This window comes from Malurus melanocephalus, unplaced genomic scaffold (genome assembly GCF_030028575.1).
Source record: "Malurus melanocephalus ecotype Western Australia unplaced genomic scaffold, MMel_1.1 scaffold_105, whole genome shotgun sequence".
Lineage (NCBI taxonomy): Eukaryota > Metazoa > Chordata > Aves > Passeriformes > Maluridae > Malurus > Malurus melanocephalus.
In genome coordinates this window covers 1221669-1247904 of record NW_026623337.1, presented here as the reverse complement: position 1 = coordinate 1247904, position 26236 = coordinate 1221669, and the positions used below count along the sequence as shown (strand labels likewise).

Sequence of the window (26236 nt, the reverse complement as noted above, 5' to 3'; positions counted from 1 at the left end):
TCCTGTAGCACAAGCAGAAGGATGGAGGAAAATAAACTTTTTTTAGGAAGGCATTCATGATCAGTTTTGTACAGGAGGACAGAGCAGGAACCCCGCAAGGACCATTACGATCCTTTAAATCCATGAAGTGCACTTACTGTCTTAGTGAGTAGAATTTGATGTTTCTAAATATTTTTTCCTTAAGAAGAAACCATTTGTCTCTTAAAGTTACCTGATTTAGGTAATGCAGTTTATAGGCTCTCCCCCATGTGTTGTGTGTGGTTTGGAGTTGAACTAATCCTTCAGCAATCGTCAGATTCCTGTCCTTGCCTCAACAGTGGTCTGCTCACCTGGGAACAGTTGTTTTATTGAAACCAGTAAGCTACAGTTAAAAAATTTCTATTCAACATTTTGTTTCCTTTAAATGGAAAAGTAGCTATTGCCAAGGTTCCCAAAATGAGTGTTTAGTAGATGATTGAAACCTCATTTTAGKCATGTCGGCAGAGGTGATTTCATTTATACAGGTGCTGTGAGCTCATATTTGCATTTCATTTTTAATGATGCCTATGGATTCCCCTTTTATATCATGCCATCATTACATTTATGTATTTATATTTATGATATATATTTAATTTGCAAAATTCTACACTAAAGTGGTAAATTCAAAATAGAAAATCTGAGTGGTATGTTATGTATGTGGATACTGTTTTCATAAAGGAACTCCACACTGCTCTAGATGATGACACAATTTGAATTGTTTATTATGAAACAGTGAATCCAAGCACATGCAATGTTTGGAAAAGGTTGTACTGAAAAGAAGGATTAMAATTTCAAGTTCTTGAATGTATAAAAAAATAAAATAATGTCTCAGTTTTATCTTTGTGGCCTACCCTTGTGTGGAATATCATAAAGAAAGTGAGGAAATTGTGTGGGATTAGTGAGGGTAGGTGGGGGTGACAGAAGAGATGGCTGATCCATAAGAGACAAARCTCTTCCTGATACTTGAAAGCTGTTTTCACTAGGTACCCCTCTAGTCTGTTTGGACAATGGTGTTCCTGTGTGAGGGAATGTAGTTCTTTGCTTTGTTTGGAACACAYCCATCATCTCTGGAGATGCATAGCAAGTGCTGGGCTGGGTATGTTTGGTAGATAAAAAGGAAAACCATGTTGTAAACTGTTAAAGCAATTATTGCATACGATGATTTCTTAAACAGATGATAAAAAGTGGGAATTATAGAGGATAATTAGAGTTAGATTAAAAGTAGACCATTTAGAAGACAGCTAGTATTTTTCAAAGTCTGATCAGTTTAGCAGCAAATATTGATATTGACAAACTCAGGGAAAATAATGGAATACTGTCAAACTGTGTTATATGAACATTTATGATCCCCTTAATTTTTTTTAACAGTTCTGAGTTCAATAAAACTTCATTTAAATTCTTTTGTATCTGATTTGAATATGCTGCTGGAGTTCATGGAGAAAGAGTCAAATGCTTGGAATGTGCCCAGACTATGRAATTGGTTGTGCAAAATTTCTTGTTGCTGGTTTGTTGCTAATGCATGCAGATAAATTGGCTGAATTGTATTTTTGTTGCTCAACAGCTACTTCCATTCTAGCAGTAACTAAAAATAGAAACAAACCTCAAAACAATTGTAATGGGATTTTAAACCAGTGGCTTTTGTACAAACCTCCCMAAAGAGAAGGGGATATAAGGCTTTAAATAATGAATTGTGCATGTTTGTTGTTTCAAGACTTCATCCACCATATGAGAGACCATAATCCATCCTGGCTGGCTTGTGAGCTCGTGAAGAACCTCATGTTGCTCTTGTCTTGCACTTTCTGAGCCTTGTAATAACAGAGGCAGTGGACAAAGAGCTTCAGRTGTTGCTCTGCCTCTGGATTTCTTCTCATGGGAGCAAGCATGGACCTGCAAGTCTCTGCAAGTGGAGAATTCTGAACAGTGTAGGAAAAGAGACAGCAGAGCATCACTCTTTCAAACATACAGTTTAGGGACAGGTTGAGCCTTATTTCAGATAAAAAAGTTATTGAGGTTCAAATTAACGTTATATGCATTAGAAAGCATCCTGCATAATAAATGCTGTGGTTGTAAAGAAAGCCTCTCAGTAGACTCTGAACTTGTTGAAATGTACTTTTGCTTATATGTGCAAGGCAAGCAAGTAATTTTATGTTCTGCTAGTCTTCTTTCTACAACAGGAAGCCTTATTAGAAAAAGGTTTAATAACAGATATTTTCAAGATCATGTAATGATTTTATCTGTTGTATCTTTTTGAGTGATCCTGTGGAATTGTGCACCTTTTAAAACAGTGTGGCTCCTGTATAGCCARTTTTAACTTTATGAATCCCAATGTAACTAATTAAAAAGGAAATGTTTTTAGTAACAATAYGTGAACTCAGAGAATAATTGGGTTGTAATTCAATCTGTCAGCTCTGCTGCCATTCATAAACTCAGGGTTTATGAAGGCCTCAGAAATCTCAGTTTGAATTACAGCTTTATTCTGTACATAGCCTGGAACAATGTATATCTTAACATTTCATTTGTGAGACTGAGAATGTTTTATAATCCTGAAAGTATTACTTAAATGTATACTTACATAAAATTTCAATCTTGCATTTGGAGGAAAAACTATATTGCATTGCATTTTTTTATTTATATTTTACATCAATTATGTTAGTGCTTTAACTGTGGATGTTTATATGCATAAACTGTTTACTTTATATTGTGGTGTATGTGGAAGAGTTTTTATACATCTCTATTTCAGGTAAAACAAATGAYTGACTGGAGTGTTTACATTTGGTTTAATATTTACTTTGCTTTACTATAACAAGACAATTTTACTATTTGCCAGAGTATTACCCTTCAACCTTATTTTTACTGTTTTTTTTTTACAGAATTAAGGCAGTCACGAGAGCCCAACATATTTGCATATATATACTGTTTTAACAGATTTTTATTTTCGGACTTCATTCTCTTAAGGCAGTTTTTAAATCTCCTCTGTCYTCAGGTTGCTGAGTCAAACCATGAAGGACCATCTGGTACGAGTGGCTAATGAAGCAGAATTTATCCTGAGCAGACAGAGGGCAGAGGAYATTAACCGCCATGCTGAATTTGAGGTAAGAAAGGAAATCTTGTTTTAAAAAAAACTAAACACCGAAGCATCCACCATTACACAAGCTCAGAACTTGTTGAAATCTGCACACCATAGTTTGTAGGGGAAAGAATTTTATCATGCCAATGCTGCTCTTTTCCATTTAGCAAATATCACTGTATGTGTTAAAGCTGCTTAGCATCACAGTCAACATACAGGTTTGAAGAAAACCACTTTGCTGAAGATAAGTGGTAACAGCCTGTGAAGTGCAAAATGAGAAATTACTTTTTTTTTTTCTTTTTGTATCATTTGCCATTTAACTTAATCCCTCTCTAAAACCATTCTCCTTATGTTTTACATGCCTTGGTATGGTTTAGTTATGTTTTCATATTTTCRCCCCACTTAAGGGAATCTGAAGTGAAATGATGGTCTCTGTTTTTGTAATAAACTTGTACTACTTGTAACAAAAATGCTAGCCTGTTTTCTGAATCCCTTTGGTCTTACCTCCAATTTTGGATCTCAGTTACATTACATATCAGCTTTCCCTGTGCTTTAATTATTGGTAAAATGAAAATGAAGYTAAATCTCTCTCAATTCACTAATATTCTACTTAAAGAGTACTTCGTCTTTTTTCTGACATGTGATATTACTTGTGGTTTTGTTTTTAAAATGAAGCATTAAGAGATTGAAGGCACATTTGTGCTTAATGTATTTCTAAACTGTTTTTCTCTTAAATCTTTATGTGAAAAAATACTCCCCAAAGATGAAAGCATATTTGTCTTAGACAGTGCTTATGTTCTAAAGGTCATCTGTGTTRGCCCCAGGATTCAAGCTGTGCGTTGTCTAATAACATATCTGCACTTCATCTAGTGCTAGTTACCCCCTCCTGCAAACAGAGATGTGGTGAGATATCTACAGTACCATTTTGCAATGGTGAAATAGCAGGCATGTTTCATTTATTACATCAAGGGTTTGGCGACAGTCCTGTGGAGATGAAAAGTGCATCCTTTTACTCCCTTGCCTGATAATCATTGGACTGGGACATGCTTGACATCTTTTGCTCTGGATTTATGCAGAAGCTCCATGCATGACATGGCGTTATTGATTAGATGAACAGCCCACTTTTTCCTTCAGATGCAAAGTATTTGCAAAGGGGGGATCTGTGTATGTGGGAAGCATGTGAGAAATAAAGGATTCTGTCATATGAATGCAGGCTATCTGTGAATACACTTGTTCAGTGACAGCTTCACTCTTAGCCCTAGCTCAGCCTCAAGATACCTTTTGTGGTGTCTGGAGGAAATTTAAACAGAGTCTACATTTTTATTACACCTCTCAGTTCTGCTGTGACACCTCTCTAGGATGAGCTGGCTGRTACTTTAGGCTGATGCTGGCTTGAATCTGTGCTGTCTCAGTGGCTGTGGCTCAAGAGGTTTAACTCATCAGGTGGAACTTGCAGGGAAACTGGTGTACTCAAATATCAGCAATCTGTTTATCCAGTTTAGTTTTGTTCTGGTGTTGGAAAAATTTTGATCCAGCATGACTTCCACAGGTGTAGAAACTGAGGATATGCAAGTGTTGGATTCTACCAAATGCTTAAAGAACCTGGTGTCTGTGGCAAACTTCAGTCAGTGTTGTGTTCCTTTGTGCAAAGGGGAACCATTAGCCATATCCATCTGCAGGTATCACATTAACAATCAGAAATTCTGGTGTTCCATGTTCCATCCATGTCTTAAGATGTGATAGCTGAAAAAAGTGAGCAGATCCTGTATACAACAAATAGGTGAAACAGTCTCCTGAAAATAGAGTGATCTTACAGCATTTGGCCCCAAAAAAGTTAYATGCGAATGGGGGTTTGATCACAGTTGAAAACATTTTGGGTTTCTGGTAGTTATTAGTTGCAGGGTTTTTTTTAAAAAATGGTTGGGATGTCCGTGTGTGGTTGAGATCAGAAAAAAGTTTTGCCATCTGAGTGCTGGGGAGAAAGGAGATGAGACTGGTTGAGTGAAGTATAAAGACCCTCAGATGAGAAATGAGGTCAGAACTACCCATTTTTCGTTTTCATTCAGACTTCCATGTCTTGTGTTTCTTATCACAGATGAAATAATCCAYGTTAACACTGAGTCAGCAAAAATCCAACTCCCAGTTTTCTTATTCAAGATCTGTAGTATGTTTACTGCTACCTGGTTGTACTTCTCCATTTCCAAAAGCCATGACAAAGATGAGCCTTGAAATATCTGAGCCAGATTTTGGTGAGGTTTGCACTATGGTGCAAGGGCAGTTTTAAAGTAAAAGGGAAAGTATCTTTTCATTTAAAATCAAAGTTTGGTGTTTGGAGCATATAGAGGCAGGAGAAAGCAATGGGAAATTTAGACAAGCTTCATAATGATGTTCTGTTGTTACGTACAATTATATATATTCAGTTATAAATGGGATAAGAATGGTCCTTGGAAGAGGAAGGGGAAACCTAGGAAAACAGGAAGTAATGACACTGCTGTACTGAAAACTTCAYTCTAGAAATCTGATGGAAGAAATTACTTGTGAGGTGTCATTTTGAAAGTTGCTCAGGGTCTAGAGGGGAAGATGCCACTCCTGTTTCATTCTTAATTCACTGCAAGTACAGGAGTGTTTTCCTTCCAGAAAGGAAATGTGAAATGTCCACCTATCAATTTTTTCACATCCAGGAGGAGACAGAAACAAATGCAGCAGCTATAAACTTTGCTGCATAAGCTCTGGTTGGGCTTTGCTCTGTYTCTATGTGGAGACCCTGAAATACCCTGCATTGTTCAGGACATTGAGAGGAACCCTTTCCATGCACTCAGATGACCAAAAGCATGGGAAGAGTCTCTAAACTAAGGATGGTTTTGGGTTTATGTTTTTTTGTTTGTTTTTTTTTTTTTTTTTTCCTTTTTGTTTTTTTTTTTTTTTTTTTTGTTTTAATTTGTTTGTTTGTGTTTTTTTTTTTTGTTTTTTTTTTTTTTTTTTTTTTTTTTTCCCTTTTGCATGTTTTTCAGTTTGTGCTGTAACTTTAGATATGCAGTAACCCCTGTGAGGCAGATTTAAACTGAAAGGAATAGAAAAGAAATATTTTCTGTTTTTCTTGTGTCTCCTCATGGCAGTTCTCTCCTTTCAGAAACTCAGTGTCTTTTCACTGCTACCTGTATAAGGTTCCATCCATGTATGTAGACATATGGGGAGGTCACCAGGAAACCTGAGACATGCTTACTCATGAGTAAGCCTCATGACTGAGCCTCTGAGAAGCCTGATGAAGGAATATTCCACTCATTTCTCTAGTGAGGTGGCAAGGAAACCACATTTTTTTCCAGTGAATGTGGGAATGTGAACATTTCTAACATAACCTTTAAACCTTAAATCCTTAAATTTTGCCCATTGTCCCTGGCATTTATATGGATGTGTCTCTTAGGTATTTTTCAAGATTTCACCGTCAGTGTTTGGCAGAGTTGAAAATCCTGAACAGGAACCCCTTTATAGTAGTTTCATGCTACCACCCAGATTGCTTCCTAGAAATGACCTTGWAAAATGTGGGGATTCTCACTGTGTCTTAGATTATCTGTGCAGAATGCTGCAGCGTCGAGCCTGTGGGAATAATTGGATTTGGTGTGAGGARGGGGAGGGAATTTTGTACTCTAATTGACTTTATTTTATAATTTATGACAGGAGTGCCCATTGCCTTGGATATGCCTCCTGTCTGATATAAATCTCTTCGTGTATTTGTGGGTGAATATACATATTTATAGAATTCTAAGTAAGTAAACCTGYAAGGTTTTTAGGCCTGGACTGTTCAGTGTTTCACCTTTCTAGTGAAGCTGTAGTTTGTGGCACTGCTGGATTTATGCAAAACTCTCAATGCCATGTCTCAGCGCTTGTGTAAAGTATTTCTGATGAATGTTCCAGTAACATGGGTGGTTATTTTATTTGTTTGGGGTTTTTTTTTTAATTTTTTTTTGCTTTTTTTGGTGTGGAAGATTCACATGAAAAAATAGGAAAATGGGATAAAATTTACAATACAAAGCTATTCATAATTTTGCATGTCATGGGCTGTGTAGAAGAGCAGTGGAGAGTGCCACACAATAATTTTCAGAAAACTTCCTATAATGGGTGGACATGGATTCTTCATTCTGAGCAAAATAGACCCCTTGGTAATTTTTTCTSTAAGATGTAACTGGTGCTGTAATTGGCAAAATAGCCTGCCTCTTCAAAGTGTCTTTTTTGAAAGATTGTGTGGTGTCATCCCCTTGAATTTTTGATCTTACTTTTTTCAAATTCTTGTCATCCATGGAAATATAAAATGCTGGCATTCTTGTTATTGGCTGCTTCTGTTGATTAACTGAGAATTTCACATGACTTTCCCTTTGCATTTGTTATAAATCATGCTAGGCAGCTAACTTCTCTGCATGATTTCTCTTCAATAATTAAATCTAGCATTTCCAGCTGCTGTAAAATTTGTTGCCCTTTTGTGTTCAGTTATGCTTTTTCATGCGGAAGGCTTGGACTTCCTCACAGTTTTAATTCTTATTCAGTGTCAATTTACAGGCTGTGGTAATAAATGGAATGTTTTACTTCATGGCTCATGCTGGGAAACAAATCTTTAAACTGGTRTTGCCTTGACAGAGGTGGGATGCAAGGCTAGGCAAGCGTTCTGATGGTGATTTGGATGTAGCTGTTTGCTGTTTGTTTCCTTGACAGAAGGCAAAATCCACTGATGGATAATCTTCTTTATTCCATATCTTTTCCCCTTTGATGTGCTAAGCATTAAATGTTGGAATGTGTTATTTGTATCAGAGGAAGTGACTGAAAATTACTGTAAATAAATTCTCGCAAATACCCATAAGTCAAAGGGAATGTTTGAGAGATCTTGAAAGAATTATGGAAAGGTGTTTGGTGTCTTTGTTGTTTCTATAGATGATTGTTGCTTCTATATGGAATGAGAAGTTACTCTGGGAAAGGAAGTTTTACTCCTTGACTGGGTCCATATTCTCCATAGTTTTCCAGTGTTTTYAACAAAAGCTGCTTTGTTATAGAACTTGTGCATCAAAAAAAAAAAAAATCCTTCTGTGGCTCTTCCAACATCCTTTTATATTGTTTTTCAGCACACTTAAATGTAATGTCCTGATTTATTAAAACAAAAGATTTTGTAGTGCCGTCAGTGGGTATTCGGTCTTGTAGAGTGGTCAGCAGCAATGGTTCACATTGGACACATGGAGGTAATGGACAGTGCAAGTTGTAGGAATGGATCCAAAAGTTGTTGTCCTTAAGATTGCAAAAATGTAATGAGACAACATGAAGGAAGTTAGATGTTCCCTCAGAAAAATAAGGCTTTACACATTTTGTTATGAACTTTCTCAAATTCAAAATTTTAAATAAATGCTGTCCTTTGCATTAGGCCATTTAGGTGTTGCAGCACCATCTGTTTGTTGGTAGAAGGAAGAAAAAAAACTTGATTTTCATTCCTCAACGCATATTTGAGGTATTRTAAATGCTTCACGGAGTGCTGAGCATAGGAGAATATTGTTTTTCTTCCATGGGAGGATTAACCAATTTTATTCTGCTGCAATATGTTGTCAAGTCCCAAAGTAGGATATTATATTTCTCATATTCCTGAGGTGGCAATTTTTAGGATTAATTGTCTCATGTGATACAAAGGACACTGAAATGAAAACTTTCTTTTCTCTTTGAATATTGTAACCTTTTCCCTGTGCTCTGGGAACCATTGGGATAAAGTTTTGCTTGATTATTAAAGGAGTGAAAAATTGTCGTTTCTCTTTCACTGTGCTTTAACAAGCAAAGGGAAGAGAAGGAATGAAAAATTGCTCTGGAATACYGAGACATCTCTTTTTTTAATATTTCAATTTTAAATTAAAATACASTAACATGTCTGTGAGTTRTCAMAGAGAACTCTTACCTTTCTCWGGAGAAAAGAAGCTCCAGAATGACCTTACTTGTGGTTTTCAGTACTTGAGGGGGCTGCAAGAGAGCTGCAAAGGSTCTTTTTCCACAGGCATATAGTGACAGGACAAGGGGTGGTGGCTTCAAATTGAAAGAACAGAGGTTTTAGATTCAGTATTAGAAAGAAATTCTATGCTGTGAGGATGGTGGGGCTTTGGCACAGCTTGCTCTGAGAAGTTTTAGATGCTCCATCCCTGGAAGTGTTCAAGGCCAGGTTGGATGGGACCATGAGCAAACTGGTCTGGTGGGAGGAGGGATGGAACTAAATGGTCTTTGAGGTCCCTTCTAGTCCAAACTACTCTCTGATTCTGTGATAGGAGAAATATTGTTTTTGAAGCAAATTGAAAGCAAATTCATTTAAGAACTGCGATCTCTTATGGCCTTTTCTGATTAAACAGGAAGTGATATTATCTTCTTTTTTGTTGATAATGTTTGTTGCCAATTATGGGACAAACCATGTTAAGGATTAAATCTAATAAATTTCAACATATGATTGGGATTTTCAAATAATATTGAATATGGAAACTTAATAGATTTGTGACTGTAGATGTTTAATGTTTTTAAAAAATCTATTATTTTTGTGACACTTGTGAAGTTTATTGCTTTATAATTAATGYTTAGTGTTGAGCAATGTCTTGTTGAGATTTGTCCACRTTTTCTAATCTGTGACAYGTTTYGTTTACATACTAAGTGTAATTTAAAAGAAAAATCCAGGAAGGTCATGAAGATAAGARTCTTTTCTGCACAGTGCTTTACARTGTAAGAGATTTCAACTTTTTATGGCCTTTTTAATTTCTTTTACATATTTAACACATCTACTTAGTTTTCTCTTCCTGTGAATGATTAACTTTGTTTTAAAAACTTTTTGTCCCCTTTTGTAACTAGTTATCCAGGTTATTATAGTCAGTGAAAATTATCAATAAGCCTAATAATCTGCTTTCCATAGCTCTGGAAGTCTTAGTAGAACAAGCTCTGAAATAATTATTGTTATTTTAACATTTGCAGTTCTGAAAACCTGAAAAAAGGAGTCAAATACTCAATTCCTGTAACCAGTTATGTTTTTAAATTTTGACCTGCTGTTTTAATGACTTGAAACAACACATAACTGAAGAAAATGGGGTAATCAGCAGAGTGGAGAAGAGCATTCCATGCTTCTGCTAGACTGGGAACAGGCATTCCCTTTTGAAATTACCTTTTGCTGTGGCGTCTTAACTTCAACACGAGGGGGTTCCTATCTCCCCTACCTCATCCTGCCTTTCTTTAAATATCTTTTTGGCATTCAGACTTGATGAGCTGGATCTTTCTTGTCTCTGTCTMCAGTGGCTTGTTGAAGGACATCTAATGAAACCTGACTTCCTTTACGAAGGCAATGATGGCCCTTGCCAGCGTGTTTATTCCTTTGTTTGCATTTTGCATCAAAGACAGCTCCAAGTTTGCCTTTTAAAAATTTCAGATTTACTGCCATGTTGCTCCTTGAGGTCCTCCAGAGTCCATTTGGCGTATTTCATTCCTCTGGCACTGAGGCAATTTGAACAAGGATGCTGTAGCTGATGGCTGTGTTCATCCCTGAGTTCTTCTGGATCACCTGGGTGGACACTGTCTGGTCCCAGCAGTCACCCTCTTCCCAGTTTGCTTTTATGACATTCTTTTTCTGTGGTGGTCTTATGTTCCAGGAGTGCTTATTATCCTTTGATCTTCTATTAGCTCTACAGAGACACCTTAATGGCCTTACTACTCCTGATTTGTTTGAAAAATAATTTATTGCTRCCTTTTATGGCTTTTTTGCAATTGTTCCTCCATGTCTTTTGCTTTGTTCTGTTTTTAAAACTATCATGCCATAGTTGACATATTTTTCTGTTTTTCTTCTTTGGGGAGACTTACTGAAGAATGCCRTTTTCTTACAGCCTTCATTCTCTACAACTTAAACATTCCAGCTTCTTGTTTATTTGTTTTTAAAAAATCCTTATTTTGGATGGCATATGTTTTCTTTGAACCCCTAATATTGTTTCTATTTATACAGATTTTGTGTTGTCTATTAAAACGTTTTCCATGTTTTTCTGCATATTTTTATATTTATAATATGAAAACTAAGCTGCCAGGTAAGAAATTTCTTGCTTCAAATGAGATGTTCCCATCAGAAATGCTGTTGTTCTCACCTATTCRTGAAAAATAAATCAGTATTGTTTACCTTGTTTATTATTCATGTACAGATTTTTATGGTAGGTCATGCYAGGTTTTGATTCTAAAATAATCCTGACTGAAGTACTACAGTGTGAATAGAATGTAATTTTCTAGCAATAACAAATTGTGCTCGATTGGAGATTTTATTCTAAAATTCTTGTCCAAAGATAATGTGCGTTGCCTATGTAGCATTTTAAAGAACAGTGTTAGAAATTGTTCGGCTTTGAAGAAAAAGCACTGGTGACAGTACACATCTCCCCTGTGTGTTTTATTGTAAGTTGCTTTGATCTAAATGAGAAAGACATTATATTAAAATAATTCTGATATTGAAGCTGACAAGGTCACGAAGATCTTCAGGGTCTGTATACCTGAAGGTGTTTTTTCTCAGTATTTCAATGAGTAGGTTGGATTTAAATACTCTGCTCAGTTGTAGWCTTGAACATATTTTTATTTACATTTAGAATTATTTCTTTGTTATTGTGTGTTTATTATCTTTGGGCTTCACTTTCAAGCCTGTTATCCTATATCAAATAGTGCATTTTTAAGGAAGAGTTTATTAAAAGGGCAAACATAGCAACACTTTTCCCMGAATACACTCTCACTCTTCTGCAATCTGAAGTGACTCTTGGGCTGTAAAATGCCTTTTCCCTGGTAGTGAGTCAGGTTGGAAGAGGAGACATGGATCACAACCAGTAATTCCTAGAGCACCTTCTGTTCATTACACTGTTGTAATTAATAGAATAAAGCTGTTGCTGATAATAACTGATAACTGCACTCAGTGCTTACAGTTGGGGGCTGACTGCAACCTGTGTAACAAAGGGCTGATTCTGGTAGCTGCAAAATTASGGCAAAAAGGAGCAAAGATAAAGGTGAACTCCATGCCATCATTTTATATCTAAAATTAGGTTATTTTCTATGTTTCTTTTATCTAAGCTGAAGTTCCTATGCTGTTTTATTGTTATGATGATTTGGTCTTCCAAGCTTCCCCTCCAGYTCCTCACATCTCCTTTGTGACTAAACAACTCTGGGTAGCTGAGTGTCAGCAAGGAACACTGTCAATTCATTATTCACTCATTCTTCAGGCTGGTTTTTACATATGTGTTGGAGACCCTGAAACAAACTGACATAAATTGTATAGTTAATAATAGTTTGACCAGGCCCTTATCTCTTATTTTCTCTCCTCTCTTTCTGAATTATCTCTTCTGATTCTTGTCAAATACCCTTTCGTTGGCTGCTTTTTCTTTTATTTTGCTATTGTGATGTTGGTCTAGATAGGTCATAATACGTTCCCAAAATGTGACTTTTTAAATCAAAGCATTTGTTTATGTGAATGGAGAATTTGTGCTTACTGATGTTTTAGGAGCTTTGAGGAAATAAAAGGTTAGAGCATACTTCTCTTGTCACTATTTGTAGTGTTAACATTCTCACTGAGGGTGAATATATATATATATATATCAGAACCATTCTGAAAAAAATGTCCATTGCAGCACGATAATTTAGTTTTTGTTTGCCAAAAGGAAGCCCAAACTGCTTTTTTGTTTCTGCCCTAACAGAAAAGTGAATAGAAGAATTTTTAATAGCATTAACTTTCAGATGAAATGTTTTCAACCAGTCTGTATAATTCCAGAATTAGTGGAAACATTTATATCTTTAGATTCTTCCATCAAGGCACAGGGAAGCGAATTATCGAAAAGATAAAAATAAATTTGTTTGCTTTCTGTCAGAGTTCATATCTACAGCCAACCTTGATAGAAGACCAGAATGATTTAGACAAGTTTGCTTTGGAGATTCATAACATATGCTTGCTGGACAGAATTGAGTTATCTCTGCTCTGGAGAGTAAGTTATTGTAGCAGGAGCTGACAGAGATGAAGATAACTGAGGGAAATTCAATTACCTTTTAGTGTTTTCCTTCTAATAGGATTCTTAATGTGAAAAAGATCCTTAGATGATGCGCCTGTGTTGCTTTGTGAGATCTGCTTTGATACCTGCATCCAGAATAAAGTGAACTCTTCTTTTCAGGCCTTCATTAAGGATGAAATATGCATCTGATTGCTAAATGGGTGTTAGCTTTTGATTCAACGTATTATCATTTGCAGTCCAGATGTATTTGACACTCTTTTGGCAGTAGTCTTGAATAGAATTGTATTCTAAATACAATTTCATTTTCAAAAGTATTGTTTTTAGATAAAAAGCATGTTTATAACAGCAATTCAAGAAAGAGGTCACAAAATGGTAAAATAATTCCTTATTAGTGCTGTCTCTAGGGCTGTTGGGTTAAAGCCCAATTGTGGCTGGATTTCATGTAAAACCTTTTGAGTTCTGAAGTTACTGGGGTAGACTGGTGTGTACAAGTATTAGGATGTTTTTATTTGTGTTGTTCATAGAATTTTTTTTTAGTGTCTGGCAGTTGAAATTAAAATTGAGAAGTGACTTTTTGAAGGCAGCTCACTCTGCAGCTGTATGAACAAGAACAAACTATGGACAAGTTTATGTACCTGCAGTATGGTCTCATTTACTGATCCACTAAACTGCTGTCTATAGCTGAATGTAAAAAGAGGGGTTTTTTTTACAACTCTGAGCTTTTCCAGGGTTGCAAAGTGTGCTTTTTATCTGGATGACTTATCTAAGCACTTGCACACTGATATTTCTGAATGAGAATGAGTATCTTCATGTTATTTATTTGCAACCCCAAATGCCTAAAAGACACAGCATACCTGATTCTATAGGAGTAATGAATTGAAAGTCTAGCCCTTATTTTGAGTAGCTACTTCTCTTAACCAAAAAGCCATAGGTAATGTCAGCTGTGTTTACCCCTCATCATTCTCTTGTTTGGGCTAAAATCATAGTAGTAATACTCTCATTTTGTAGTTAAGGCAGTCTCTGATGGAGGCACGACAAAGTTGATACCTGTAAATTGATGTTTTGATGCTCATAAAGGTAACTGATGAAAATTAGCTTTGGGACAGCATATACATGAAGATACTGAGATGTTTAGAAAGTGTTTGAAGGTGTTTGTCAGTAAAACCTGAAAGCACTTGTGGTTAAGGTTTTTATTGTTACCTGTGTTTCTTCCATAACTCTTTTTCATCTATTTCTCTTTCATCTATTGCTTTATCATTGAGAAGGAAGTTGTACAAAATCTTGCATCCAGTGTAATAGTTTATCCTGAATGATTTAATTTCATTGAAAGCTTCAACCTTTCATTGAGAGTGCTCTGTTCTAAATGCAAAATATTGTGATGTGCAGAAATAAATACCTTCATGAGTGATGATTGAAAAAAGAGAGTAATTGCTTAAATAAGGATTTTACAATTAAATTGATAACATTTTAGTTTGTAGTGCATGGGGCTTGAAGGCAAATTCTGGGAGGGAAATGGTGRAAAATTGTAAAGCCACGTCTGTCCAAGGGTGACATTCCTAAGCTTTTGTAAAGATAGCCTTTTATTTCTAGATAGATCTATGCAGCTTTCCAGGGAAGGGAGCAAGACTGCACTAATCAGAATTCTTAACTTCTACCCGACTGTTTCGCAGTCCAGGTTTTTATCTTAACTTTCCTTTATTTACTTTTAAATAAGAATCACTGTAATAGATTATTCTGAATCTTTTTCTTCCTCCTTAATCTTATTATTTTATAGAAATGTTTACAGAATGAGTCTACTTACTGATTTTTCTGTCAGACCTAAGTAGGAGAAAACGAAGCCAATTCCTTTGAGATGGTGTTAGGTCATGAAAAGGAAGATGTGTCAGGCAGTTAAGTTGCTTTTCAAGTGATYATTGCTTCCAAGTGACTTAGAAACCTCTGGATTTCACTGTTGATCTAGAGTACAACTGGGAGTGGCAGAGTCAATATTAAAAAAGGCTTACCAATCAGAAAACCAAACTGTCCTCACTATTCTGCTTCACACGAGAAGWTGTTTCCTATTACTTTTCTCACCACTCCTTCCTCCCACCTGTTTCCTGCTCACATTTCTAAGTCCYTGTTATTAATTCACTATTTAGAAAATGCATCTTCAAAGATTTCCAAACATCTTAAAAGRAAAGATTTAGTTACCTGTTTGAAGGTGATAATAGTGACTGTGAGGATGCGCAGTGCAAATGCTCTGGTCATCATTCCTTGTTTTGGTTTTTTTTTATGTCCTAGTGCAAAGATACTGGGCTTTTTTTTGTCCAAAAATTTGCAGGAACAAATTCAGAGTYTTCAGCAGTAATGCCAAGATTATGGCCTAATGGATTTTGAGATGTTTGTGCTCCTTCAATCCTTCTCCGTGCCTGTCCTTGCAGAAACTTGAGATTTAAAGCTTATAGAACGGTCCTGGATTGTCTGTTGCCCTTAGTGCAGTTTGAGAATCCATCTTCTGTGGCTGATGCCAATTCTTGACACAAAAAGCAAAAAAAATTCTCAATTATTGGATGGGTTATTGTATTATAAAGAAGGTATGGAACTTGTGAAACAAAGCTTGTCATAAGAGGCCAGAGGCCTCTTTCCACTACCATCAGTAGGACTGGGTCATCCTCAGCTGTGCTGGCTCCATGCTGGCCCTTGGTCCCAAGGGAATATTTGCAAAAGAAAAATAAAAATGCGATATTCTAACTTCTAAAATATTGTTGATTATTTTTTCCTATGCTGCCTGTTAGTAACCACAAATATCTCCTTTCTAAGCAGTTGTTGAGAGCCCTGTAGCCAGCATCACTCATCTTGGCACTGCACCAATGCTGTTTTGCAAGGCAATTTCATATGGTCACCATGAGAAGAGGCAGGAATGTTTCCTGGGTTATTTTTGGAACAYAGTTGTTTGAAGCTGTTCAGAAATTTGGAATATTAGAAGTAGATTATTGGCTGKAGTGTAACTGAAGCTGTTAAAATGTGTGAGAGATGTTGTTACATGGCTCTTTGGTACATCCAATAACTGTCACTTACATGTGTTTTTTATAATGTTTTATGTAATTTCAGTAGTTTCTTCTGTGCACCCTTGGTGGAAGCTGCTGATTTTGATTAGTCATTGTTCTTTATTTCAAAACCTATGATTTTAACGAGTGAACTGTAATTCACACCAAAACTCTTATCTGTGTTTTAAGAATCTATGGATTATATGTTGTTTTTTTTTATCCTGCATGGCTATTGTGCTCTAAACATTAATCTAAATGTTAATTAGATTAAACAAGCTTAAAGTATTGAATTATTTTTTTACACTGAATTACTGTCAATTAGCAAAGTCTAGTTAAACAGGATTTTTCAAATTGGAATGTGTAATCTGTTTTGTGATCTTACASCATCATCCCTGAGTTCAGTTGTTTGCTGAAAAATGCTGGTAACTGTTATTGAGGGGTACTATGAAATCACTCTCATACTATTCAAAAAACCCAAAACAATCAGACAGAAAAGCCTTGCATGCTGAGCTGAAACAAAGCCAAAATCAAAACTCAGTCAGAACATCAGAACTTTGAAACAGGACATTTCACGAGTTCTGGTATTTAATATCAAAATGAGAAGTAAGCAGAACAGAATACTCATTTAATGGATCTCACATGTTCTTATGTAAAGGAAAGCGATTATGTTTAGGGATTATTCTCTCTTTTTTTCCTCTTGGTAATTAAAATTGACAGCATAAAAGATGATGCCAGTAGAAACTACTTGATGTTACACAGTTCTTCATTTCTCTGAAGGGGGCATCTATGGTAGTTGCACTACTGTCTCTTGCATCATTGCTTTACACCATGAAATCAAGAAAAATATAAATTTTAAATCCATATTGTTTGTCTGTATTCCATATTGCTCAATATGAGGATCTAGAGGTGTATGAATGATTGTTTTGAACTTAAGACTACTGTAAAAAAAAAACAAAACAGAGGCTGTCATCTTCTCATTCTTTCAATAATCAGAATATTTCAAATGCTTTTTTTTATGGATAGTAAAATCACACAGTTTWAAAAAGAAATTAAATTATTCTCCCCTCAACAATCTCTAGAGCCAAATGTCAACCTTTCAAGGGTGGTTAAACTTGCTTGGAATAAAAAACATTCCTTAAAAAACCCACCCTGTTCATACACATATCCTGCTGTTCTAAAATCCAAAAACTGTGTTACCTTAATGCGTGAGAACCAATCACAAATGAAAAAATCTCATACACTAGCTGGAACKAAACACAAAACATAGAATACTGGAAAAACAGAGGGGAAGAAACAAAGTTAAAATAGTTTGCTTTTCATAGTTTGATGCTATAGGAAGTCTGACAGGAGGCTTTAAAAAAAGAGGTTAATCCAAAACTGCGATTGTGACTCTTAACATGTTTCCAAACTAAGTGMCTAGGAATGATTTTAAAGAATAACTGTTACAGACGACCATACAGCCCATATTTTTTAAATCCCTCCCTTCTGGATTTTTTTTTTTTTCTATATCTTTGCCATTTTATTGTCATTTTGATCAGAATACCCTGCTTTTAAAATCTTGGTCCTGGAAAGGATAAGTCKCTCAAGAATCTTAGTTTACAAAAAGGTAAAGAACGAGTTAGGAGTGTAAGTTAGAAACTTGTAAATTGGCAGCACCGATCATGTTATTTTTGAATAGACTTTGGAATAAAATTCCATGTAATCCTTCTTTTTTCACAGATTCTCTTATAGTAATTTGAAATTTCTCTGCTAAGCAAAAACCCCTCAACAAACCAAAACCCACCCTTAGTACTTTTCCTTAATTATTCGTGTGTTTCTGCAGACACAGATGAAGGTGTGGTGACTTATTGGCAATAACAGAAGGATTTTTCTCCTGTGTCTGGGAAGGAAATACTTTGCCAGCAAACCTGTGTTTTCCCCATTAAACAGTGTTGCTCAAGGATATGTGGCCAGGCAAGGTGATCGCTCTCCCCTGTGGGAGGCTGGAAAGGTCCTGAAGTGTCAGACACCGATTCCACTGAATTTGCTTCTGGARCAACCATGATAGAAGCTGGTGAAGGACAGAGGAGTTATCTTTTGGGTAATGAGTTTGTGTTTGTAAGGAAAATGAAAAGTTTTTATTTTTAATTTTTTTTTCTTTCTATTTTTTACTACACATCGTAAGTGACATCTTTAGGAGCCCTTCATGTCTGAAAACAACTCAGTATCCCAAGTACTGATGTTTATTAGAGATGTGCTTGTCATTGGCATGCAGCCACTCGTGGCAAAATAGGAAACTCTTATGCYTCAATGCTTGTTATCTCAAATGAATGTGATCTCTCTGTTCTTTGTTCATGATTTGATAAAATTTGATACATTCTCCAAYTCCTGGATTAAAATTAGAGTTGTACTCTAAATCTGAGACACTAAACAGGGAAAGGTGAAAAGTGCTTGAGGGGAAGTATGTAGAAAATAGAAACAGAAACACAGACCCCAGACTGCAGGGAAATCTCAGGGGGCTGATCATTCTGCCTTTTGCAAATCTAGACCTTTGCATAAACTTGGAAACTGTTTATGAAGAGGTTTTTGGCTGGAAATGAATTTTCTTTGCATGTGTTTCACAAATTTAGAAGGAAATTTAGTGAGTGTGATATACCAGGAATATCAAACAATAAATAACAAGATCAACAGAGGTATGTTGATTATTTTTGCTTAGGATTCTACATATAAAAYGAATGTGAGTTTTTGTATAATAACAAATCCTATATAGAAACACACATTCCTCTAAGGTAAGTGTTGAGACCATTAATGTAAGTYAGGTGTTAAATACTGATATACCTCAGTATTTATAGCTGTTTCTTTGATAGCTGTAGAAGTTAAAGAATTTTGAGTCATTCAAATGTCTTTCACTTTTTTTTTTATACCTGGAGACTGAAGCCCATTATAAAATGACTTAATTTGGAACTTTATTATAAAATTCTGCATACCACTTACTAGCGGAAATAGTTGTACATGGTATTTTGTAATAAGATTCCAAATTATCCTTTGGTTTATCTGCTTGTCTGAATCATTCTGGCTACATTTTCCCACTCATTGACAATGTCCTTTTTCCCCATGTTTTAAGGTATTATAATTTTCCCAGCTTTTGCCCCTGTTCTCAAAGATGATTCAGAATTCATTGGATACAGGAATTGTGAAAAATTCCTTTTTATGCAGCACCTTTAAATGCAGCACATTTAAAGGCTTCTTAACCGGTAAATTTTGTTGTGCAAAAATCCTCACTGGTATTTGTGTTACCTGCTCTTAGAGACTTCATTTCAGGTTTAGCTGTGCCATCTGAACTGCCTGTGACTTTCAATCTGTTCAGGTGTCACTGCTGTGCCAAGTCTTGGTGCTGGGAGTTGTAAAAGAACTGTGCTGGCAGCGGGATGTCTGGAAATCTGAATCCTAGGGAAGCAATGATTTGGCTGCTGGGTCCAAAACTGCTGAATTACTTTGTACCCACCTTGCAGGCAATGGAAATCCTTACTGTGCCTCTATGGAACGAGGCAGTTGTAGAGATGATGGTCACAGTCAGTGAATGAGGACAGTCCAGAGCTTTGTATCTGGCCCACTTCAAGACTTGTGTATATGTTTCCAAAAGATTAGAAGGTATTTTCCCCACTTTTAAAAATGTAYGTTGCATAGAAAGGACAATATGAAAAGATAACAAAATCAGGAATCCAAACACTTGTCAAATRTCACATCAGTGTGACCTTAATTTGGCCCTCACTAAGAATGTGTAGTGAATCCTTGGATGTTTCCATTTTTGGACGGAGTGGATGTTCCTTATAAAATAAGGAAGTTTGTCAGTTCCAGTTGTTCATGGATTTGATTTGCTTGTTGCACTGGACTAGAAGTTCTWCAGTACTAATCTCTGGTGGTGTTGAAGCCACTGAATGTCACAAGTGTGGTTGAAAAATGGCTGAAAAGATCATCACTGGCTCCTTTGCTTAATATCTAATCTGAGAGCACAGAGCCACCTGAGCTTTGCATTTTCTAGAGGATAGAATTCTTTGTAGCCTGAAAAATGCCTTATACATGGAAGATTTGAACCCAAAAAATGTTAAATTTATTACCCAAGTGTGCTGTCTTTAGGCTCTTAGACTGTTTTGAACAAGACCAGCATGAAGGGACTGCTGACAAGCTGGATTTGCAAAAGAGGAAGGGAGGAAAGTTCCTGTCCTGGGGCGTGATTTGAATGCAAAATGTTTGGACATAAGTAGAGTAAAAGCACGTTCTTGGGTCCAAAAAAAACCCGCTTCTCTCTGCATATTGTTTATGGCAATGGTTAGCAGTGATGCTTAGAGAGTGAGAATATTGGAATAGTGTAGCAAATCCCAGTTTCTAGCAGAGAGTAACAAATCTTGCTTGTTTGTGGAAGGCTTTGTCTTTGATTGTGATTCAAGGGTGCTACTGTAGCACAAATAATGCCAATTAGATCAGCATCAAAGAAAAGGCTAGAAAAAAGTTTATGGTGCTAATAGACACTGCAGAATAAATCTGATGTTGTTTGTCTCTGCTCTTCACAATTTCTGTATTGGCAGCTGCTTTTTTTCCTGTTTTACTCAGGTTACTTTGTCTCACCTACTGTACTAAATTGGCTTAATCTGAAAGATGCAGTCTGCATAAAAGTGCTCTTGCCTGGTGTATATTTGGGTTTACTAAAGCTTAATTCTGTGAGACTTGAAGGTAAAACATAAAACTGTTCACTCAGTGYGGATTAAAACCAGATGTCTCTTGAGATCCTTGCATTTTTCTCTAATCACTAACCCAAATTGATTGTGGTAGATTTTTTTTCCTGGTCATGACCATAGTTTTACCAGTTTGTGTTTGGTATGATGTAAACCAACTGCATGCTTTTTTTCCTCCTCTTGTGATTTAAAATGTGCTCTTTTTTTTTCCCCTTAGGAAAGCCTGGCTATAAAGTGACTTTTTTCATTGCCCCCCCATGCCCCATTTGTATTACAAACAGCTGATTTAGATGCAGATTCTTTTTAATCTTGAAATCAGATAAAAGGCTGGAAAAGTGGATAAATGAGGATTGGAAAACCATGGGTTGGAGAGATGAGAAGCCATTGCATYGTGTTCAGTCCATTAAAACAAGAAGAAATAGAAGAGATACTTTGATAAGTGTTCTGCTGGTGTTAACCTTGATGGCTATTATCGGGGGGATGATGCTATATCTATTTCATTGGCTTAAGCTTTTTTCATGCTGAGAGAAATCAATACTTGGAGTCGTTGGATGACAGAGGCATCACTTYAGAATTGACGGTGGCTGTCAGACGTTGTCATTGGTTGACTTTTGTTCGCTGTTGAGGTTTTAAGCTTTCATTTTTCTAAGTCTTATTCAGGAGCCTTTGTAAGATTTCCCTGGGTAGCATTTTTAGTCCAGACTTTAAACTTCAGGTCAGAGGTCAAGTGCAAAGATCTGTGAAACCAGAGGACTGGGGAGCTCCTTCATTTACTGAAATATCCTTATTTGTAGGGAATTTGCATTAGTGGCAAGACTATGTGTTATCTTATGGATGACTTCTCTTAAGTGACATCCTCTGAGACCGGTTGTTCACAAAGCCAGTGGCTTTTAACTAAATTAGACAAAGGAACAGGCATATGTAGAAGTGTTTAGTGATCTCAGAGTTAAAGAATAAAAGTAAAAAGGTGCAACATTGCTTTTGAAAACCCTACGCTATTCAAATTTTGAATTTCTTTTAGAAAAATTTACATTGTAATTTTGGSACTGCAGAGGTGCATGATGCTGATGGTAGTGTACAGAGAAAATCTTCTACTTGRCATTTTCATAAAGATCAAAGATAAAATAGTTCTGAAAACTGGRTTAATCCTCCTCTTCACTGAAATGTGGACAGGCAGAGTAGACTAACCCTGTCAGTATTTTGCATCAGTATTTCTGGAATATTTCCTGCATACAGAATATTAGTGTTTTCATATGTATAACTTGCCTTTTGGAAGACCTTKTGCCCCTTTAGAATTACAGTTCTTTAAAAATGAATCTTCAGATGTGTTCAAATAGCTTGCAGTCTTGTCCAGGCAGAGAATGGGAGAGAGGAAACAACCCTGTTCTGTGATAATGGCAAAGAGAGGGATTTTRTCCTATCCTGGATGACAGGCTGGAAAACAAGAGTCTGTCTTCTATTCCATGCTGTGTCAAAAGGTTCTGCTTAATACACATACCTTTGGTAAAACTTTTAACAGTCACCGAATTCAAGACTTTTTGGAGATAACACGGGAGGTGTTTATATTAAAATGCATTTTTTAATCTCCTTTCAACACTTTGTTTCATCATAAATGTGACTCCACTACTTTTGTAGTTATAGTTTTGTTGCACTTTTGCCCAAATAGATARCAAGAATTACGTAGGCCAAAACAGTATTGGAGGGAAGGTTTGACAACCCCGTTTGCCTGCAACTGTTTATCTTAATTGTAAAACCGTATTCAGGCATGACAGGGTGCACATTGCAGGTGCAAGAGATCAAATGCTGAAGAAGAATTGAAACTGTAAAAACGTATTTTTGAGGTTGTGCACAAACAGAAATCAAGCTGTGTTTCTGTTTTACACAAATTGAATGATTGGGATTTAGTGTGAAGTATTAACTGTACCACTCTACTGTGGTGTTGTCTCTTTGGAGCCACTGGATCTGGTGAACCTGGCATCTGGAAAATGGAAAGTGTAGAGAAATTGGGAGTTTTAGTGCTTTCCAAATAGTCTGTTGGTGATGGGCTACTTTAGGATGGGTCTTTTTCTGATTCTTTTGGTGGAACCAGTCTTCTTTCACTCCTGTGTTCAAAGTATTTTGAGAGAGGGAGGTGGAGGAATAACTTCTATTTTGCTGTATATTTGGCATATATGGAGGGTAGAAACTCAACCACTGAACAACTGATGAGACACTTGTATGATCAAAGAGATAATTCTTGTAGAACTTTCTTAGGATTAGTAACTATTCATGCATGTGGCAGATACCTGGCAAAACTGTYGCTTCTTGCTGTTTTTGTTTGTAAAATATATATTGTAAAGAGTGTGCAATGGTTAAAAAATTCCTCCTAGGGTGCTGCTGAAATTTTATGGGATTGCTGCCTGTGGGAGTCTCTCAGTTTTGGTGTATAATTGCAAATTTCTCCTTATATTAAATGCTGAATATCCTGAAAAGTGGAGTTCTATTTCCCGTTTATAACAGGATGGGTATGTTTTTGTGGAAGCTGTCAGGACAATAAAATACCATTTTTTCCTTCGTTTATCATAGCTACATTTTGAAAATCCTTGTTGGTATTTAATGAAGGATGTGTTCAAAATCACATCATAAAGAGACTTTTTTAAAAGAGGTACAAGTTCATTATATCTTTTACAAAACATTCTAGTTTGATTTCCATTTTATCATGTTTTAAGGTCAAATGTGACTTTAATGTTCCATAAAGAGACAGAGATTGATAATGGGGAAAGAATAACCCTCTAATGTGATTTATATCTATGGATTTTATGTCAGATATGAAAAGTTGCTGTTCAAATTGTAAAGGAGGATCCATTAAAGAGCACTTTAAAACATTTTACTACTTAGCTTACCTTGTTCACTTGTTTTTAGAATTCTGCCCWTTCAGGCAACTTAAAAATAACAGCTTATGAAACATTTACAAAGTGCTGAAAAGAAATCAGAATCATCATGGGTGCAAAATAGATCAATGTATTGGAAAAGACAGCTGTGTTTAGAAAGAGCTAGGGAAATCCTGTTTAGTGTTGGTTAAGATTTAGTCTTTTTATATTTTTGTGAAGAGGRGTGGCAGAATGCTTTTTGTAGGAATACAAAAGACAATTTTTGATGTCTCATTGAGTTGGAAAGTCAGCTGCTTATTCTTCAGTCCTCCTGGATGTCTGCTCATCAGGTGAGCATTGCTGAAAAGTGTGGGAAAATGATGAGGAGATATCTAAATATATTAAAATTGTTAAAATAGTTCTTTAAAATTTATGAATCTGTTCGTACATTTTTGTCATCTCATTGTCTGTGAAAATGTACACAAACCCAAATTTTATTTTGTGGGTTTWAAAAAAAATTTCCTTCCATTTTGTCACTTTATATGACATATATATTATATTTATACATATATTAGTAGCGTTCATAGCCTGTTTTTTTATTTGCAGCAAGTATCTAGGTCTTGTACATATATCTAGAAAAAGCAATGCTGCTGTTTTCAACATTAAAAGCATCCGATATTGAGCTGATATCTAAGCTCTAAGAAATAATTGTACTAGTGTCTGCATCAGCTGTGCTTGACAAAGAAAAAGCAATTTTTTTTTGTTGTTAGGCAGACATTTGTGTCCATTCCACTAACTAGATCATAGAATAATCCAATCATCGACAAAGGCTGAAATGCTTTGTCTGGCATATGTGATCTGTGGAATTGCCAGATGAAAACTGAAATTAGAAACAGGGAGTGCTGAAGTGGGGAAAAGCCTTTATTGTTTCTAGCAGAATTTGAATTCATTGTGGGTTTTCATGTACAGCAAAATGAGGCTTTACTGGGCAGCGGSGGTGTGGTAGAAATTTGGTGCCTGTTTTTTGAGTTCTGTATTAAGAGGTTAATTTTCAGGTCAACCAACCCCAAAATTCTGAGACAGTGTTGTAACTGTAACAACGAATCTTTCGTAGTTTTGAGTGCAGTTTGAAGGCATGATTTACAATTCTTATTTGCTAGAATTTGTTTTTGAGTAGGYTGGCAAGCAGAAGATTTTTATACAGCAGGTGTGGTACTGCTAGGAAAGTTACTGACTTTCCCATGCTGGCCTGTACCTGTGCTCAACTTCAAGGAGCAACCTGGTAAAGATTGATTTAGTCCGTAGATGTGTTTTGTTTTCTGTCTATCTGGAAAAATGTGGATTTTTCCCTTTAACTTTTATAGATATTTATTTATATAAGCAACAGCAAGCAGTTGGCTGTGCCAGTCTAACGAAGAGTCATGGGAGTGGAGTGGTCATTGTCATTCACTGTTGTGAAATTTGCCTTTTTTATAATGCTGTTCACTTTGTCATGGGCACAACCATTTCTATTTTATATGTTTTATTGTGCAGTCTGGCCACCAGCATGTTGGCATTTGCTAAATTTGGAGTGTGTGTGATGTGGTTGAAGAATTCATGGCAAGCCCAGACCCACTGCTTGGCTCTCTGGATGGATTTACTGTGGGCAGCTGTGCAGGGCCTCTATTCTTAAATCTGGAAAATGGGGTTAATTCTTCTCTCTCTCGAGTTTTGTAGAAATAATTAATTATGAAGTGCTTCAAACTTCCTTTGGAGGTGTAATTAAAATGCAGAGTAATAAAGTGTTTATTTTCTTCCAGTCGCTGTGTGCCCAGTACTCTGCAGACAAACGGGAAGAAGAAAAAATGTGTCATCATTTGATCACAGCAGCCAAGTACCGGGACCAGGTGACTGCAACACAACTAATACAGAAAATTATCAACATTCTGACAGACAAGCATGGAGCCTGGGGAAGCTCTGCCCCAAGGTAAGGCATTTTTTGGGGTGTTCTAAAATATTTTTGTGCAGCAGTGCTCTGATGATTTGGGTATGGGTAAATGTCAGAGAACTGGTGTTTTGTTAGAACAGTGAAAAACAGGCTGAGTCTCTTGTGACTTGCAGCTTTACTGTAACAGTGATATAATTTATTTTGAATGTTCTAGCCATATCATTTATTTGGAAAATAATTTTTWCAATTAAATGCATTCTTACCACTAGTTTCCTTCTTGGTGTATTATGTGATTCAAGAGTGAACCACAGTCCAGTAACTTGTCGTCTTTTCTGCCAAACTTTAAACAAACAAACATCTTTCTGAGTTACAGGAAAATGGTGAGGTTTGTATTAGTAATTTTGAAGTAGAAACAGTACTGCCAGATTAATTAAAAATTAATTCCTTTTGGAATTCTCAGCATGTACCTTCATTACAATTGTACTTCCATAACTTCTTTAGCAGTGACTTGTGCTTAAGTTTCACTTCCAAATCTGAAATGCAAGTTCAAGTCCTTRTAGTACTTCCCTAATTAATGCTTCTGAATAGATAACATATTTAGGAACATATTTGGGCTAGAACATAACTGAA

General features: G+C 36.1%; 1 protein-coding gene across 3 annotated transcripts in view; it reads left to right on the top strand.

Moving 5' to 3' along the window:
* Positions 1 to 26236, top strand: part of LRBA (LPS responsive beige-like anchor protein) — a 365054-nt gene that overhangs the window by 125534 nt on the left and 213284 nt on the right. For all 3 annotated transcript variants that reach the window (XM_057369185.1, XM_057369184.1, XM_057369187.1), the window contains exons 36-37: positions 3002 to 3110; positions 25479 to 25645. In XM_057369185.1, coding sequence (XP_057225168.1) covers positions 3002 to 3110; positions 25479 to 25645 — 276 coding nt within the window. The remainder of the gene's footprint in view (positions 1 to 3001; positions 3111 to 25478; positions 25646 to 26236) is intronic.